General features: G+C 46.9%; 1 protein-coding gene across 10 annotated transcripts in view; it reads right to left on the reverse strand.

Annotated features, from left to right (window-relative positions):
• Positions 1-20,021, reverse strand: part of LOC142558590 (ferredoxin-fold anticodon-binding domain-containing protein 1 homolog) — a 161,735-nt gene that overhangs the window by 64,812 nt on the left and 76,902 nt on the right. For 6 of the 10 annotated variants that reach the window (XR_012823038.1, XR_012823037.1, XM_075670736.1 and 3 more), the window contains one exon: positions 19,803-19,934. The exons of 1 other annotated variant lie outside the window; for it this stretch is intronic. Coding sequence is in view for 6 of the 9 variants with exons in the window: in XM_075670736.1 (XP_075526851.1) it covers positions 19,803-19,934 (132 nt within the window). In the remaining 3 variants the exon portion in view is untranslated. Of the gene's footprint in view, positions 1-16,605; positions 16,803-19,802; positions 19,935-20,021 lie in introns of those variants that run through there. 3 more of the 10 variants (XR_012823036.1, XM_075670737.1, XM_075670739.1) reach the window with 2 other exon arrangements.

Genomic DNA, 20,021 nt, shown 5'->3' on the forward strand with positions numbered 1-20,021 from the left:
TACGCGCTGAGCGCAATAGACTCAATGCCCTCATTCGAAAGGTAGTGAAACGGGCCTTCGGTCTTCCAAGCTCCACTTCCACACAGAAACTCATCAAGCTCGGCACACACAACATGCTAGATGCTCAGGAGCGAACGCAGGTGACCAAGGAAGTCTGCAGTGTTGTCGAGGGCTTGTTGCATCATTCTTGATTTCTGTATAATATAGCTTTCCCATAGACTGTAATACACCATAGGCTGTAGTGTTTCTTGTAGTATGCCTGTGTTGTTGGTGTGGGTGGGCCAAATGTACCTCCAACTCTCACCTGGAATTTTCTGTCTTTCAGAAAGTTACTGCTTAAGTGCTCTACCAGAAAAGTTTTTGCTCATCGTTCCTCTCATTACAGTAGCATGAGGTACTGCTGTTAAAAGCCTCTTCACTCTCTTCATTCTTTCATAAGCGGTACTACACAATGTCCTGCAATAAAGCTTATGCTGCTTATGGCCCACTCATATCTGCCAGAAGGGACAACTCTTGGAAAAGGTTTTCTTTGTGCTATGTGTGCGACGTAGTATGAGCACTCATGTCTCAACATTTATACATCTGTAGAACCAGTACTTGCTACACCTGATTATGCTTATTTGTGCGGTGCTGTTGAATAATACATATTGATGCAATAAATATTGACACACTCGAATGATCACGAAAGATGGTTGTTTTACAATTCTGCCCTTTGCTTTCTATTGATGTTAGATTTTGCATAAGCATGCCCCTCTATGCAATAGTATTTAGAAGTTTAGGGATTTAATAAAAGGTGATGAACTAAATCTAAGTGCAAGAGCTTTTTTTTACCTATGACTCCCATCGAAATGTGACTTCCATGGCTAGCAACTCAACCCCTCGCCTTGTGTTAGCAGCAGAATGCTATAGCCACAGTGGCAGGTGAATAAACTGAAAAACAATATTTTTGTCTATAGATTTTTTTCTTGCCTGTATGTAAGTAAAATTTGGAATAAGTTTGTCAGTGCAAAAAAGCCCAGTTTGTAGTCCTTTATTGAATAAACTGCATCTTGTGTATAGTTGAAATGCAGAAATTTGTTCTAATATCCTTGGGTGATATGTTCTTGCAAGTAGCATGGTATTTCATTACTTATATAGAGTAATCACAGCAGATATTGTTATATGGGTTTACACACTAATATATGTGATCATGTATATATGTATGAGGAGCAAACTGCACCAAAAAACATGCAAAGCAGTTTGTAAAGTGCTGCACCGATGTGGTATATAAAATACCTTTGACCTGCGGGAAAACCTATGTGGGCCAAACGGGCACATGCGTGAATGACCGTGCAGCTGAACATGTGCGGTCGCTGAAAGAAGGAGGTGCGCATCGTTTGCAACATTGCACAACTTGCACTGCGTGTGACCAAGCGGCAGAACATTCGCCACGAAAACAATGCCAGTACAGCAAGAAGTGTGACCCACGGTTCGAAGAGATAAAGATTCTTGGCAGAAGCAGGGAAACAAAGGCACGTGAGGTTTTGGAAACATTCCATATAAAAAAAAGAGGAAAAGACTGTGTTAGTGATACTTTCGTGACCCTCTTCAAAAGCGAAATGTCCTATCTAGAATGGTTTGGCAGATGATGCATTATGGTCATTGTGTGCATGTCTGTGATTTTCCTTATATTTGCTGATTTTTCGGTGAATAAAGATAGATGAAGTTGGCGCTTGTCCTGTGTCGTTCTCCCCACTTGTGATTGTCTTAGTTGGCGCTGTTCTTTCCTATTCAAGTATGCACCATCTAGCCCAACTGAATGTTGTCCTGAAAAATGTGATCACGAACTTATTAGAAACATGTAAGGCATAAATGCTTATGCACACTTGATAAGCTGTGAACGTGCAAGAACTGCTTGTACTGCCTGACTTCACTGCACAGTTTTGATTTACTTTTCTTCAGCGTGTCATTTTATACTGTTTTATCTCCACAAGAACAGGCCGTTTGCCTACTTTTCGCATTGTCGCACAAGTTTTACATGACGGTGCAGGAGGGTACGTTGTCACGGTGCCACTATAGCAAGCAAGTAATTTACTTAATCTACTAGCTGTAGAGTTAATTACCTTTAAAAGCAAGTGTTATTACAGATGCAGTAAGGATACAAAGTCTGCGACATAGTTAATGTTTATTGGTTTCTGTGCAAGAAAAGAAAATTCTCCAGAGAAGAGGTGCAACTTAACGTGCATGTAATATTTATTCAAGCCATGGATTTAATGCTATTGTAGCAAATTCATTACGATAGCCTACACTTTTCCTCTGTCAAATTTAACAATAAAGAAGCTTTCAAGATGCACCGGGAAATTTGCGCTTGAAAACCAACAAGAAAATGCAACTGAACAGTACCGTGTTCAGCACAACGTTGAAACTTCGGGTACTTTGCTGTCTTGTCATTTGCCCTTACCGAGGTTGAAATAATTCAAGCTGCTCCGTAAGCACGATTTTTGCATGCTACTGAACAAAAGAAAATTGTGACGACTTCGTCGTCTGGTGGGGATCGAACACCTCCTAGTACTGAAAACTCGCAAAGGCGTACGAAGCAAACGTGAAAAAACACTTCATTTGCTGCGTAGCGTGTCAATAAATGCATAGAAACGGGAGAATGGAATCTGCAGGACCGCTTTTTTTTCTCCCTTCCCGTACGTACTGAATTCGGCAATCCACGTCTCCGGCATTGCACTTGTTGTGCGAGATGCCATTTTTCAAAACAAACTGGCAAAATAGCTCCGCGATAGCTCTCCGCACAATTTCGACGGAAAATCACAGCGATCGCTGCGACGGTGCGACTGTGCGACCAACCGGTTAGTCGCAGCCGAAAATCGGCAGGTCGGTACTGCGACTGCCATTTTCATCACAAACGATGGAAATCGCACTTCGTGTGCGATGAAAATCGCATCATGTGAAACAGGCTTCACGCCGAGGGCGAACACGCCACGGCGTCGCTCGACGCCAGCATCGCGCCTTCTCAAAAATCCCTAATCGATGCCGTCCCTAGGCACCTAGGATCAGGTCACGTGAGGGATTTTGTACAACGCGGGAGACAGTTTCGCTACAGTGTACTAGAATAAGGGCAGTGTGTTCAGATGGCGAGGCGCGCCACGCACTGCTTTGAAGCCGGGAGCGTAGGCAGGTCCCAGATGTATGCGGCGGCGCTGCAGTCGCACGGGCTGTACGGACGCGTTCTCCGTGTATTGCGGCCAGTTGCAGCATGCTTGTCATGTGCTTGCTCTGAAGGGCTCTGAAGGAATTCCTCGTGTTTCTGTCTCGTTGGGAGTCACATGCAAAAGGATTGCCATTTGTTGGGCGTCTTGGTAGCATAGTTAGCGTCAGCGAACAAGAACAGAAGGGAGATGACACCACAATGCGCTAACTTCAACTTGATTTTCAGGAAACACCCGCCTATTTAACTGTGCATGGGTTAAATAGGTGGGTGCTTCCTGAAAATCAATTCGTTGAAGTTAGGGCATTGTGGTGTCTTCTCCCTTCTGTCCTTGTTCGCTGGTGCTAAATATGCTTTCCATTGCAAAAGGACTTTGCGGTTTGAGCCAGTCGACGGCAGATAGGCTCCGTGTGACATTGTGCAGCACTTTGGCTCTGTTAGAATACTTGGAAGGAGAGGGTTTTAAATACTTGACATCTAGACTAAGCCAATAAAAGTTGGAGAACTTCTTGTGAGGGTAGTCCTGCGGATCCAGCGATCAGCCAACGCCATTTAAATTTTTTTATTGTTGTGAATTGCATTTTTACATCATGGCGAAGGCAATGCAAACAGGGAGCACAGAGGTTAGTAAAAATTTGGTATCGCTATTTCACTCACCTGATAATTCTGACAAGGAAGGCGATGTTGCGTCACAATTGACAAGTTAGTTGAAGCTGGAAATCTGACACTGGTAGAGCAAAGGCTAAACAATACTCCGGCAGAGCACCGGGCTTATGTGGAGGAAAGGAGCGATGACCGCCTCATCCATTATGTATGGCAGGGTATGTCACGCAGAAATTTTTTACTCACAAGAAATGCGAGGACTGCCGTTCTCTTCTTTTGCAGAACTCTAGTGTCAGTAGCAGAGTATCAAAATTCACGAAATTTGTGACAGGGGAGCTCTGCTGTATCCCTCCAAGTTGATTGAAGCACTAAAGAAACTTGAGGGAATATATTTACAACCTTCTTCAGCAAAGAGGAGCTTTGCAGCGACAGCATAGTTGACGTAATGATTCTGGTGAAAGCTTTAAATTTGGCTATGCCATAGGCTGCAAATTACATGCAGATGATTTCACATCAGCGGTTGTGCGTTTTTATGTCCTAACAAGGCTGCACTTTTACGTTAAATTAAAAAAAAATTAAGGTATTAATCAGTGAAGAGAAGCACGACGAAAACAGAAATTGCACTTTAAAGTTGGCTATACTGTTTTTAGCAGGCTGGTGCAACATACGTATGCTGACCATCTGTATGCTGCAGACTCTTTGTCCTTTTTATCTGAATGCACAACTTTTTCTGGTGCATTCAAAAAGCTAATTTTGTGAATATAATTAAAGATGAATTAAGTAATTCATTTGCACATATTAATTCCTCCGTAGGTTTCGAATGTTTGGGCAGGAATGTACCAGCACTGTTTTTCTGTGTTTTGGCATACTGTGTGTAGTTTTGCAGAGATCCCTTTTACTTGGCGTCTTTCCTACCTGTTTTATTCTTTCCATAGAAATGTAGGATGTCGGTGTCTCATACTCGCACATGAGCCTGACGTTTGGGAACACTTCATGATGTAAATAAAGAAATTCACAAATAAGCTGTGCAAATGTGGTTGCAGGGGGTTCGCAAAACAGAATGAAAGAATGAGGGACAAATGTTTATCGCGAAAGAAGGCGGATGCCAAGCAGGGAAGCTCTTTAGCTTTCGGCTATGCACGTACATGTTGTTTTGCCTCCTCTTCTACAACAGCGGCTGAGGAACTAAGTGCTTGACGTTGGGTCGCAGATGCCACGGCCGCTTTTTTATGAATTCGAAGCGCAAAAGAAAATGTGTGCACCTGGAATCCGAGTTGGGTTAAATCAATTCAATGTCCTTTACTACGGCGTTATTTGCAGCCGACTTTTTTTCCGAATAATTTCTGGTTACGTGGCAGCGTGGTTCAAAACAAATTTAATGGCTTTACACCACTACTTCGGTGTCTGCAAAACCTTTGCTGTCAGGTTAATAAATCCGTCTAATGGGCGTTATAATTCACTAGGAGTGCACATACAATTTATCTATTGTATAAAGTGAGTTTCGAGGATGCATCTTAACATCCGCCGAGCATTTGCACATCTATTTGATTGCAACAGAAAATGATTATCAAAGTATCAGCATGCAGCGCTGGCGCTACGCCGCACGTTCCGTACAGCCCATGTTCCTGCAGCGCCATCTCGTGCTACCTACATGAAGCGCCTCAGCGGCAAGCGCTTCCTGAACACACTGCCCCTATTCTAGTACACTGTAGTTTGGCATCAACGAGGGAAGCACAGGCCCCGCACACTCTCAAGTTCAACAAATGGCCACAAAGGGCGAAAAAATCGACCGCGCGCCACTGCTGACAAAACCAGCATAGTAGGATCACTTCGGGATGCTTACTTTAGTTCCAACATCTTCCACTAGAGGCGCCGTAATAAGCGCAATTTTATTTTACAAACTTTCTCTTACTATTACCGAAGCATTCTTATTACATAAAAATGAGGGCAAAATTATCATTGCTAATTAGATATTGTACTCTTTGCTAGCAACTCTATTGTTTCTTTGTCATTATAAATGCAAATAGCGTTCAGCATCATCTATCTTTCACGTGACCTCTGGCCTGGATTTTAAATTTTTACCGGTATTTTCGAGTGCACGGTGGCATGGATTCATTCGTTCGTACACTCAGGCTGGTTGCTTCTTTATTGCTAAATCTAGTTTATTGCGCTTCGATGTCTCGCGTCATTTAACTTGGGGTGAAGTGACGTGTTTGCAAGCGGACATTAAGCCCGAAAGTTGGGTTTCAGTCGTGAGCCATTCGGAACACGTCTGCATTGAAACAGGAGCTGGATTCTGCTGCGGCTGACAAAGGCAATAACGGTGAGTCGTTTAACACCGCCGCTTGAATCGTTATATAATATCCGTCTTATTAACTTACAGGCGGGGACAAGTTAACGAACTAGATCCTGCATTACATATGGGCAGTCAGGGTCTCAGTTGCTGTTTCCTAAAACCTTTACTTGAGAGGCTGTCGTTATACACACAAAATCAGGAAAGAAAGAGCGATATCAGAACGCGCGTTTCATTTTTCATCTTATTGTAGCCGTGGCCATAGGTGACTGAGTAGCCTTATCAATATACATATCAAAACTTTTTTTGCAAGGCCGCCGGCAACTTCTTTTGTCCACAAAACAGAATAATCCTTTGGTAAAACGAAACGAAAGTACAGAATTTAATGTAATACACAGTTGCAAGCATGATATTTCACCCATATTTCGTACTTGTTGGTTCCAAATGTTCTTGCTGTTCAGTTTGGTTTACCGTAGGGCATTTATTTTTGCAGTAGTGAAGCGGTGCATCACGTTCGTGCAGAAAAATAATGCATCAGTTCTAATAGCTTCATGGCTTCCATGCATTCACTTGAGGAACCAGCAGTGTGATATCTTCTAGTGTATAAATTAACGCACAAATGTTCTCATTTGTGATTTTAATAATACTTAAGCTGTTTATATGCATTGTAGTTAGACAGACATCAATTTTATGGACAATAGCAATATTTATTTAGCATGCTGCTTAAGCACTCCAGAACAGACAGTGTACATTTGCATGTGTTTTGTAGTCGCAAACCATTACAATATTTATATTGCTACGAAACAGCCACCACAGTGTGGCTGCACTGAAGAGGAAGGAGGAAGACGACGTGGACCCGCTTGATATAGCGCCGCCGTTGTGGCCTTCCATTAGCTTCCTCTGAATAATTGTATATAGCATTGGGCTACAGCTACACGTAACATTAATTTGGTGGAGGTGGACGTTCCCCGTATCCGTCATGGAGCTTCACAGCGGTTGCAACGGCGACAGTGCAACTTCGGCTCCTGCTGGCGGCACTTCATCTACACAACCGTCTCCGCCTGGGCTTCTCCCGTTGTACTTGTCAAAAAGAAGGATGGAATGTGGCGTGTTTGTGCAGATTATCGCCACCTCAACAAAATCACAAAAAAGGACATGTACCCTTTGCCACATATTGATGACGCTCTAGACTGCCTGTACGGTGCCACCTATTTTTCTTCTATCGACTTACGATCCAGCTACTGGCAGATATCCGTTGATGACATGGACCGAGAGAAGACTGCATTTGTTACCCCTGACAGCCTTTATCAGTTCAAGGTGATGCCTTTCGGTCTCTGTAATGCACCCGCCACTTTCGAACGAATGATGGACTCTTTGCTTCAGGGTTCAAGTGGTCCACCTGTTTGTGCTATCTGGACGACCGTCATCGTTTATTCGCCCACATTCGATACGCATCTAGACCGTCTTTCAGCGATTCTTGACGTGTTCCGCCACGCCGGTCTCCAGCTGAACTCGTCAAAATGTCATTTCGCTCGCCGCCAAATCACCGTCCTTGTTGGACACCTCGTGGACGCCCGAGGCGCGAGACCTGATCCCGACAAAATTCGCGCTGTTACGAACTTTCCTGTTCCGAAGTCTACCAAGGACGTTGGCAGTTTCGTAGGGCTGTGCTCTTATTTCCGACGCTTTGTGAAGGATTTTGCAACCATCACACGTCCCCTTACCGACCTCTTGAAGAAAGACGCCCCATTTTTTTGGGGACCTGATCATGCCGCATCTTTTTCGCAGCTCACTACTCTCCTTACCACACCTCCGATTTTGGCCCACTTTGACCCGTCTGCCTCAACGGAAGTTCGAACTGATGCCAGTGGTCACGGCATAGGAGCAGTGTTAGCACAATGCCAACGTGGACATGAACGTGTTATAGCCTACGCCAGCCGACTTCTATCACCCGCCGAGCGCTATTATTCAATCACCGAGCGCGAGTGCCTCACTCTTGTGGGGCTGTTGCGAAGTTTCGTCCATACTTGTACGGACGCCCCTTCTGTGTCATCACTGATCACCACGCGCTCTGCTGGCTATCCTCGCTTAAGGACCCCACGGGACGACTCGCTCACTGACCATTACGCCTGCAAGAATATACCTTCTCCGTGGTATACAAGACGGGACGCTTGCACCAGGATGCCGATTGTTTGTCCCGCTACCCCGTCGATGAACTGGCTGATGCGGACGCCATCGCTTGCATTTTCTTTGTGTCCCAGCTGCTTGAAATCGGCAACGAGCAATGCCGCGATCCCTCATTACGAGCCCTCACTGACCATGTGGAGTTAACGCCTGGTGACACCTCTCTCCGGATGTTTCTCCTTAAGCAGGGGACATTATACTGCCGCAATCTCGATCCACACGGCCTTGACCTTCTGCTCGTAATTCCATCGCACCTGCGTTCGACTGTCCTCCAACAACTTCACGACGCTCCTGTGGCTGGACACTTGCACGTCACGCGCACATACGACCGTGTACGACGTCGATTCTTTTGGCCGGGTCTCGCCCGCTTTGTGCGGCGCTACGTTACCGCTTGTGAACCCTGTCAGCGCCGGAAGAAGCCCTCCACACCTCCAGCTGGATGTCTCCAGCCCATCGACATCACACCGGAACCCTTTTTCCGTGTTGGTCTAGACCTGCTTGGACCGTTTCCACTCTCGGGCTCCGGAAATAAATGGGTCACCGTCGCTACTGATTATGCTACGCGGTACGCAATCACCAGAGCCCTCCGACAAGTTGTGCTACTGACGTTGCTGACTTTCTGCTCTATGACATCATTTTAGTGCACGGTGCTCCGCGCCAATTACTCACTGACCGTGGCCGCAGCTTTCTGTCGGCAGTCGTCGAGGGCATCCTCCGCTCCTGCTCGACAAAGCACAAGTTCAGCACTTCCTATCACCCATGGACCAACGGCCTCACGGAGCGCCTCAACCGTACCATCACCGACATGCTTTTGAAGTATGTTGCGACCGACCACCACGACCGGGATCTTCACTTACCATATGTGACGTTCGCATATAATTCATCGTGTCACGACGTCGCCGGCTATTCACCATTTTATCTCCTATATGGCCGAGAACTCGCGTTGCCCTTAGACACTTTGTTGCCCTCGGCCACACGTTCAGCCACTGAATACGCCCGCGACGCGATTGCACACGCCGACCACGCGCGCCAGCTTGCCCGCACCCGTCTCAAGCCTCACAGGAGCATCAGAGACGCCTCTATGATTGCCACCATTGCGACGTGCATTTTACTCCGGGTTCTCTGGTGCTTCTCTGGTCACCCATTCAACATGTGGGCCTTTCTGAAAAGCTGCTGTTGCGCTACACTGGCCCATACCGTGTGGTGCGACAAGTGACCGATGTCACGTATGAAGTCGTCCCCGCCGACCCCTCAGCGTCATCGTCGGCTGCAAGTGACATCGTTCATGTGGCGAGACTGAAGCCATACCATACACCTTTCACCGCGGATGTGTAAATTAAGCACCGGGTCGGTGCTTCTACTGCCGGGGTTATGCTACAAAACAGCCGCCACAGTGTGGCTGCACTGAAGAGGAGGAAGACGACGTGGAACCGCTTGATATAGCGTCGCCATTGTTGTCTTCCGTTAGCTTCCTCTGAATAAATGTATATAGCATTAGGCTACAGCTACACGTAACAATATGTCACACCTTTTTGCACTTCATATTGCAAAATTGTGCTTTTTCAATTTCTGATTCAGTCAAAATTTCTGTACCAGACATGCAATAATGAGGACGGCACCAGTATAGAGCAACACACTCCAAGCACTAAACTGAAGCTGCTGCCTGCTACAACAAGGCCATTGTGTGGACGTTGGCTGCTACTACAAGGTAAACAACACGTGGTTCAGAAATAAATATGTTTGATATATGCTGTATTGGCTTGCTAGTCTTGAGATACATGTCATTTGTTTTCAGCGTATATGAATGTTTGTTCATATTTATGGTTCAGTTTAATTGGTTTGAACATAAAATAAAATGCACGAGTTTGGCTAATCTGTGCTGTATCTAATGCGTCACCGTCCTGCCCTAACAGAGTCTATGCCAAGCACATCTTGGTCATCGCAGGAGCTCCTCTCTACAACAACAGGAAGGGTCTGGAGCCAAATTTGCAAGGCTTTTACACCACAAACAAAGAAGCGCATGCAGAAGAATTTGGATGAGATATCAAGTCTGCAGAGGACTGTTTCAAGATGATTTTGGGTTCTAGCGCGAAGTGCGAAGTGCGAAGCTCTTTTCAAGACTGAAAAGAGCTTCGGCCACCATTCCACCAGCATGGACATTTTGCTGAGTCATCCAGGTAACTCCAAAAGGACTTTCTAGAAATTCTCCATCTTCAGATGCACTTGCAACTTCTGACCAAGCACGGACGACGCTGGCCAAAAGAGTTCCTCAGTTTGCTTTTAATCAGCTTCCTGGCCATGTCAATTTCATTTCTGCCAAGTGTAATTTTTCTTCTATAAATGCAAGCGTTTTCATTGCCCATTCTTGTTAGAGATCATTCATCCTCATCCAAACCTAGTCAACCGATTCTTCGCTGATACTTAATACCAATCACTGTCTAGTAGGCTAACATATCTGTGGCAGCATCTTGTAGTGTATGTTGTCATGTACAATTCCTATCCTGAAACAGCTGATGCAGCATCGGCATGTGTCTTGCATTAACCTACGCACCGTTTGCTATGCACCATTTTACTTTTCTTGATGTTTTTGGCCTTCAATGCCTCCAGAGCAGAGTGGCTTCTCTCTTGGATGCAAGCTTTCTCATTTTCCATATTCCTAGTCTCGTTGATGATTGCTCTTCTTCCTCGATAGCCTGGGTCTTTGTGCAAGCTACACTGAAGTGATTGATTGCAGAATCTGGTTTTGCTGCCCCACTTGGTTGTGGTAGCTGTGTTATGTTTCTCAGATGTGGGGGCCTGGTCAGTTGCATTGGTAAGCAGTCTCTCGAAGTAAGCATTTGCTCCTGTAGTCCCCACAGTGACACAGACTCCCAGTATACACACACCGTAACTGGTGCTCCCCGTTTGTTCTTGCCTGCTGCAGTCATGGGCAAATTGTGCTTGCGGCCTACTTCGGCCATGATTTGCTCAAAATGGAGACCAGCATATGTGCTTACATGGTTCGAAGTGTATGAAGTTGATAGCCATATCGCTGTAAAGGCCTGCAAAAATGGCTGCCATAGGTGATACCCACGAAAGCGACTTGTCCATATTGAGACAAAGAGGGACACAAAGTGTGAGTCACACATTAGCGGCTCTCGAAAGAAAAGAGACGTGCAGGTTCAAAAAGAGTTAATGCTAAAATACCGGGTAGTCCATGTCGCTGTGTTGGTTGCGGTAGCAGATGCCTGCGTCACCTGATTCCTTCGCAATCGAAGTTGCTCATCTTCAACGGCAACTGTTGGTTCAAACAGGTGCGACACTTTCTCCAGTCTGTTTGTACTGCTGGTTGTCGCTCGTTACCAGACCACCACATGCGACGAAGGCAAGCAATATGCCTGTAAGTAGGTGGCTGAATGTATCCTAAGAGACCCGTGTATGTGAATGCTCATTGTTGTCATATGGTTAGTAGCCAATGTATTGTCTGAACCTCATGCGTTGATTGATTGCTGTTTAATTTCGTGGTTATCTTACTTGGTTACGGTTGCCGTGTTATGTTTTTCGAATATGGCGGCCTGGTCAGTTGCATTGGGAAGCAGTCTCTCGAAGTAAGCATTTGCTCCTGCAGTCTGCGCAGCAACATAGACTGCCAATTTACACACACCGCGATTCGTGCTCCCTATTCACCCTTTCCTGCTGCAGCTATGGGAAAATTGTGCCTGTGGCCTTTCTTGGCTGCGATTAAGCGCGAATGGAGACCAGCATACGTGCTTACATGGTCCGACGTGTATGAAGTTGATAGAAATAGAAACGTGCGAGTTGGAAAGGAGTGAACGGCTAAAATGCGGTGTAGTCCATGTCGCTGTGTTGGCTGCGGCAGCAGATGCCTGCACCACCCGATTGCTTCGCAATGCAAGTTGCTCGTCTTTAACTGCGACTGCCAGTGCAAACAGGTGGGACACTCTGTCCAATCTGCTTGTGCCGCTGGTTGTCGCTCGTTACCCGACCGCCATGTGCGAAGACGACGGTGAGCCATTTATGAGCTGGCGTCAATGATTCCAGCGTATCTCGACATGCAAATTTTATTTCTGCTATTGCACGAAAATGTACACTGCTTGTCTTCTGCCAATAAAGTCGCATGTTCTGTTCACTCACTTGTGGCTTGTTTGTATGGGCGTCAGTAGAGGCTATTTGGTCTCCTGGCAATTAGAACGCACTGACTACGCAGCAGCCAAGGCATGTCGCATAGCCGGCAGGGCAAGCACGGCGCGTACCAGCATACGCCACCGGCAAAAAACGGCCATATTGGATTTTGCTATAAAAAAAAAACTTCCGCTTCCGGGTTGAGCAGCGCCATTTGGCGTCCACCTAGGTAAGTTACATGCGCTGCTGCTGCTTATTTTCAAACCACTGCGGAAGGTACAGTTTCCCTTCTCTAAGGTTGTTTCTTTATTCTATGGGAAGCATTCGTGGATAGTGTCGACAGAAGGAAGCCCTTTTCGTGTGCAGAAGAATGCAAAGAAGCTTTCGCGGCCCGAAGAGTAGGACATTCCCGGAAGTCAAACTCGCCCTGACGGAGTTTGTACGCCAACGGCGAGCCGCGCATCTAGCTGTAAGCGGGAAGCTTATGCAGGCAAAAGCTAAGGCACTTGCAAGGGAAAAGGGGCTACCGAGCTCCACCTTCTAAGCGAGCAAGCACTGGATTTATCGCTACATGTGCCGCGTTAGATTTTCCTTACGCCGTCGAACTTCGATTTCGCAAAAGCTGCCCGAATCGTTCGAAGAGCTGCTTGTGGCTTTCCAGCACCACATTATTTCACTGTGCAAGCCCATGAACTTCCAGCTAGGGCAAATCGGCAATTCTGGCCAAACGCTGGTTTATCTGGACATGCCATCACCCCTCACTGTGCACGAAAAGGGCCCTAAACAAGTTTATGTCCAGTCCACTGGCAACGAGAAAATGCAAGTTACCATCATGTTGTCGTGCATGGCAGACAGACGCAAGCTCCCATCCTATGTCGTCTTCAAGTGCAACACAGAGCCTAAAGGTGTGGATCCTCTCCTTTAGGCTCTGTCTCGAGCTGTCAAAAAAATGTGGTGAGAAAGGCTGGCTGAACGAGAATCTTGTGCTCGACTGGATAAAGTCTGCCTGGTTTAGGCGGCCCGACACACTGTTGCAGTTCCCATCCATCCTCGTGCAGAACGCATTTCGTAGCCATTTGGCCGACTCAGTGAAGAGGCTGTTGTGCAAATCCGGAACTGAACTCGTCGTTATCTCGGGTGGGATGACGTCTCAGCTGCAGCCGTTAGATGTTTGCGTGATCAAGTCGTTCAAGGACGCAGTCAGGCGGCGTTACGCAGATTGGATGCGCTCAGGTGAGCCTGCAGTGACAGCGACCGGGCGACTGAAACGGGCTTCACCAGCCACGCTATGCGAGTGGATTGTGGATGCGTGGGCCAGCGTACCGGAGGACCTTGTGTGTCACGCATTCAAGAAGTGCAGCATCTCGAATGTGCTCGATGGCACAGAGGATGGGTACCTCTGGGAAGATATGTCCGACAAGAAACTATCCAAAGAGAGCGCAGCTGAGGAAGACAGCGATAGAAGTGCGGAGTGCAATTTAAATAAATGTTTTCGTCGAGTTTTCCTAACTCTTATTCTACGCGGCTAAAACATTTTTTTGCATTTCGCATCCCAAAATTTTCACCTCATACTATCTGCGGGTTTGTATTATACGCGGGTTTTTATGGTACTTCTCTTCAATCGACCACCAATCCGGTTATTGGCAGATTGCCGTTGATGAACTCGACCATGAGAAGACCGCTTTTGTTACACCGGACGGCCTTTACCATATTAAAGTTATGCCTTTCGGAGTTTGTCATGCCCCAGCAACTTTTAAAAGAGTGATGGTCTCTCTCCTTCGGAGATGTAAATGGTCCACATGCCTATGTTTTCTGGACATGTCATCGTATTTTCTCATATGTTTGACAGCCACCTCAGTCGCTTCGCCACTATTCTTGAAGCCTTTAGGAAGGCTGGCCTTCAACTTAACGCTTCTAAGTGCCATTGTAGACAGCGCAATGTCAAAGTTATTGGCCACCTTGTCAGTGCTGCTGGTGTACATCCTGATCCTGATAAGATTCACGCAGTCAAGAACTTTTCTGCACCCTGCTCAGCAAAAGATGTGCGCAGCTTCGTGGGCTTATGCTCCTATTTTCGTCGGTTTGTTAACAATTCTGCAGATACCACCCAGCCACTGACTGACTGACCTCAAGGACATGGCGTTCTCTTGGGGCCGCAAACAAGCCCACGCCTTTGACACCCTCATCTGCTTGTTAACGACGCCTCCAATACTAGGTCGATTTGATCTATCTGCACCAACTCAACTTCGCGCAGACGCGCAGTGCGCACCGCGCAGATGCGCACCAACTCAACTTCGCGCAGTGGCCCTGGTATAGGTGCTGTCCTCGCCCAACAAAATGGAGTCGAGCGCATCATTGCCTACACCAATCGCTCTTGTCCTCTTCAGAGTTCAACTTTTCTATCACTGAGCGCGAGTGCCTCGCTCTGGTGTGGGCGGTGGCTAATTTCGCCCTTACTTATTTGGCTGCCATTTTTCTGTCATCACGGATCCACCATGCACTGTGCTGGCTATCATCACTGAAAGACCCAACTGGCCGCCTTGGTCACTGGACACTCTGACTTCGGGAGTATTCTTTCGTTGTGATGTACAAGTCTGGCCACTTACACCTGGATGCCGACTGCTTGTCTCGTCGTCCTATCGATCCTTCTGACAATGACGAACAGGATGCCGACACTTGCCTTCTGGCCATTTCTAACTTTCGCGACATCGTTACTGAGCAGCAAAAGGACGACTCTTTCCAGTCGATCATTGAGCGCTTGACTTCAGGACAATGAGATCGCTTAACCAGAATGTTTGTGCTCCATGACGACTGAATGTTTGTGCTTCATGACGACATTCTTTATCGACATAACATCAGCTCTTGTGGACCATATTTACTGGTAGTTGTCCCTTGTCACCTCCATTCTACTGCTCTTGCTGAGTTCCCCGACACACCCACTGCCGGACAACTTGGCACTTCTCACACTTACGACAGAGTCTGATGTCGCTTCTGCTTGCCAGGCCTTTACCACTTTGTGCGACGTTACGTTGCAGCTTGCAACCTCTGCCAGTGTCGAAATAGGCTATGTGTGCAAGCTACTGGTCACCTTCATCCAATTGATGTTCCCAAGGAGCCTTTCTTCCGTGTCGGCATGGACCTTCTTGGCCACTTCCCAACATCGATAAAAGGGAACAAATGTATATCTGTTGCAACAGACTATGGACCCGCTATGCTATTACACGTGCCCTGCCCACCAGCTGTACTACAGATGTAGCAAGCTTTTTACTTCAGGACATGATTCTTGACCATGGCGCACCAATTGTAGCTGCCGACAGATCTTGGCTGCTAATTCCTGTCCCAAGTTGTCGAACATACACTTCGTTCCTGCTCCACCGAACACAAGCGCGCAAACACATATCACCCACAAACAAACGGACTGACTGAACGACTAAATCGCACCCTTGCAGAGACATCTACGTTTCGTGATTGGGACAGCACTTCACCCTACGTGACACTTGCATACAATTCATCAAGTCAGGATACCACTGGTTTCTTGCCTTTCTACCTCTTGTTTGGTCGCCATCCCACTCTACCTTTTGACACCCTGCTACCTTCGGTGTCGCAACACACCAGGGAATACGCTCATTTTACGCCATTTGTCGGGCTCGTACGGCTCCCTAGATTGCCTATGATCGACTTACAGTGGCTTGGCTTAGGTGTCACAAAAGACTCACTACGACAGTCGCCACCGGAACCTTGACTTCTCTCCCAGAAATCTCATTTTTCTGTGGACTCCAATTTGCCACGCCAGTCTGTCCTAAATATTACTGTCACACTATACCAGGCCGTACCGAGTATTATGACGATTGAGTGATGTAAACTACGAAATCACCCCTGTTGAACACATGCCATCGTCATCCCAGTTATGAACTGGCATCGTCCTTATGTCCCGCTTAAAGCCATCTAGTTCATCTAGTTCGCTATCATTCTAACAAGCGCCGGGACCCCGCTCCAGCCCCCGGGAGTTACGTAACGGTGAATTTAGACAGGACCGTGTGCACAAGAGGAAGACGAAGCGGAAGACTGTCTACTGGAGCTGTGACCTTTGTGCCAGCCTAACTTTTTCCTATATAAATAGTTATACATACGTTTGTGCATCAAGCTTCCTCTTCATAAAAATATTTGCCAGTATCAGGGTAGGGTCCCATAGGTTGTTAGCACTCACGCATTCGTACTCGTCAGCCAGTCTTTAACGTCCGCTTCACTGGGACCTCAGCACGTGCCAGGATCCTGGGGTTGCACCAGCATGACTGTTGTAGTGGCAGGCGCTGATGTAGGCGCCGCGTCTTCCGCCATTGCAGACAGATGTTCAACACGACGGCAGCTGTGGAGTTCTGTTGCGAGGCATGACATACCCAACACCTCCACCGAAATGTGGCGGAGGTGAGATGTGGGTGAAGGATATATGCATTTACAAAATATTTACAAACAAAGCTCGGCCAAGAGAAGATGTCTGATCCGGCCCACGTGCAAGCATTCTCATCGTCATCTTCATCACTCTGCCAAACCTCGCGCTCATCTATGTATCGATCACTATCAAGTGGACGATCAACATCTCTCGTAGAATCACCCAAAGGTATGTTCAGCAGCTCTTCTTACGGCAGTCCAGATATAGCGATGATCGGTTATAAGTACTGAATTTTTAGTTCTTGATATCATTATAAGTGGACTGCACTGTATTGTTAAAATTGATATCGTTATACGTGGGTTGGAGTGTACTACGCACTACATTGCGATTTGCTGATGATATTGCTTTTTTTAGTAACTCAGGGGACCAATTGCTATACATGCTCACTGACCTGGAGAGGCAAAGCAGAAGGGTGGGTCTAAAAATTAATCTGCAGAAAACTAAAGTAATGTTTAGCAGTCTCGGATGAGAACAGCAGTTTACGATAGGTAGCAAGGCACTGGAACTGGTAAGGGAATACATCTACTTAGGGCAGGTAGGGACCACGGATCCGGATCATGAGACTGAAATAATCAGAAGGATAAGAATGGGCTGGGGTGCGTTTGGCAGGCATTCTCAGATCATGAACAGCAGGTTGCCATTATCCCTCAAGAGAAAAGTGCATAACAGCTGTGTCTTACCAGTACTCACCTACGGGGCAAAAACCTGGAGGCTTACGAAAAGGGTTCTACTTAAATTGAGGACGACGCAACGAGCTATGGAAAGAAGGATGGTGGGTGTAACGTTTAGGCATAAGAGAGCAGATTGGGTGAGGGAACAAATGCGAGTTAATTACATCTTAGTTAAAATCAAGAAAAAGAAGTGGGCATTGGCAGGGAATGTAATGAGGAGGGAAGATAACTGATAGTCTCTAAGGGTTACGAACTGGATTACAAGAGAAGGGAAGCGTTGCAGGGGGCGGCAGAAAGTTAGGTGGACGGATAAGATTAAGAAGTTTGCAGGGACAACATGGCCACAATTAGCACATGACCGGGGTAGTTGGAGAAGTATGGGAGAGGCCTTTGCCCTGCAGTGGGTGTAGCCAGGCTGATCATGATGAGAATGCACTCATAGTAGCACCCTCTTCGCGTATGCCGCCTTGAAATGAAGTTTGTTTATCAGATACCATTAGTCGCCATATCTCTGCTCACAAAATACTAATCTAAGCATGAAGCAAACGAGTACTCTCATATGTTTTTAGTCTGTTCCAGCGTTATTAGTAAACCTCTTTTGAAGACTAACACTTCTCCTCTCATTGCGTGTTCCATACAAGGCCATGCACACTCAACATCATCCAAAACTGCTGGCTTCTTTTGCTGATAGGTGAGCACTTGTTCAGCACATGAGTAAGGGCAATACTGTCGCCGAATAATTTTTCGGACTCCAAAAATGCGGACATGCTCGATTATTCGGTCTGTTTCGCAGCCCCGCCCATTCTCCCCATAGAACATAATTTATAACTGCCGAAAATTCGGACACCTTGCAACCTCTCGTCTGATTTTTCGGACACTCCTTGAGCCAACTCGATCGAGAGCACCACCGACTGACTGGTGCATGGTTCGACTTGCTGAAGGCCATTTTTGTTTTGAATGGAGCCTCCTTGCTGCCCCACGAAGTGGCACTACTGCAAATCCCCGCTCATCATCATCATTTCTGCCTGGTTCGGTAGTGCGGCTACAGCAGTTCCAGTCTCAGCTTAGTGAGCTATGTCAAGACAATTCAGCAGCTGATTTGTTTCTTTGTTCATGCACGACGCTGCGAGTAGGCCACGTTTTTCATTTGTGCAACTGGTGTCGGCATGACAGCATGGTGGTGTTTGCTTTGTGTGCTGTGTCGAGGTTGCGGTGATCCAACGCAACATACGGAAACATCGCGTCAAGTGTCTAATGGCGCCGACACTGCCCGCGCAGACTGCGCTGGGGAATGCCGGCAAGCGGGTGCCGGGAGGCCTAAGATTTGTCGCCTTCCGACGTGCTCCTTACTGACACCGAAAATGTTCTGCCGAGACCTGCACAGTGGTTGCACTGCAATTCCGGACACTGCCTTATTTGACAGTTTCACAGGTGCTGACACTGCTGTACTGACATGCGCAGAACTCGACGACGGCGAGATCATTCGTAAGGTTTCTGCTGCACCGCCAGACAATGACTCAGAGTCGGAAGATGACGCACCATGTGCTATGCTGTCGTCGCATGCGAAGCATGTACAAGCAGTGACTGTGCTTTCAGCTGCCCATAGTGACCGTACGACCCTCTCCAAGATTCAGGCTTATCTGATTGCGCGTAAACGAAATGGTGTGCAATGGCGCATTCATGATTTCTTCTAGCCTACTGCCAAGTCCAAATAAGTGCGTGGAAATAAAGGATTTCTCTTTTTTCCTTAATCTGCTTTTACGGGCACCTGTTTATTCAGACATTTCCGCAGTTCCCGTGAGGTCCGAATAAACGGTCAGTGACAGTAGCTTGGCACAGGAACAAGAGTTTGAGTGGAGCCTGTGCAGGAGTACCTGAGCAACCACATTGTCACAGTGTGTCATAACATTTCCAGACAGTCTTATGATAAGCAACTTACAGCTCACCAATACCCTGGAAAGAAAAGTATGCAGCGATCTGCCAGTGCATAGGGGCCACGATGTGGAGGATGTCATTTAACAGCTAAGAAGTGTGAAACAAGTGATGGAACGAGACTTGATAGGCACAATGTTAGTACATGGGGGTAGCTGAGTTGCAGTTATCAAGTCAAGTTGCGCAGGTCAATTAATGCAGGTGGTCTGTTGGGGACAGGGATGAAAAACAGTCAAATATTTCAGCAAATTAAGCGCTGCGGAGATATTTGATGCACATGAATGACGCAGGAAAGAAACGATAGGACACTGTCCTGCACTGGTGCACTCAATAGTATGTGCTCAATCATACCAGAGTCGACTGGCCACGATGTTCTGCCCCGCACATGAGGAAGATGCACTGGGCAGCACTAAGACTGCACTGCCCACCAGGCAGAACACGTGTGTGAGGGCGCCCTCAGTGTGGAAGCCTTTGGTACCACCCCTGCACACAAGGGACAAACTTGTAAGTTGTAATCCTGCATATATATTTTTTAAAATTCATGAGCCATTCCACTATGTGAACGTGGAT

This window comes from Dermacentor variabilis, chromosome 9, assembly GCF_050947875.1.
Source record: "Dermacentor variabilis isolate Ectoservices chromosome 9, ASM5094787v1, whole genome shotgun sequence".
Taxonomy (NCBI): domain Eukaryota; kingdom Metazoa; phylum Arthropoda; class Arachnida; order Ixodida; family Ixodidae; genus Dermacentor; species Dermacentor variabilis.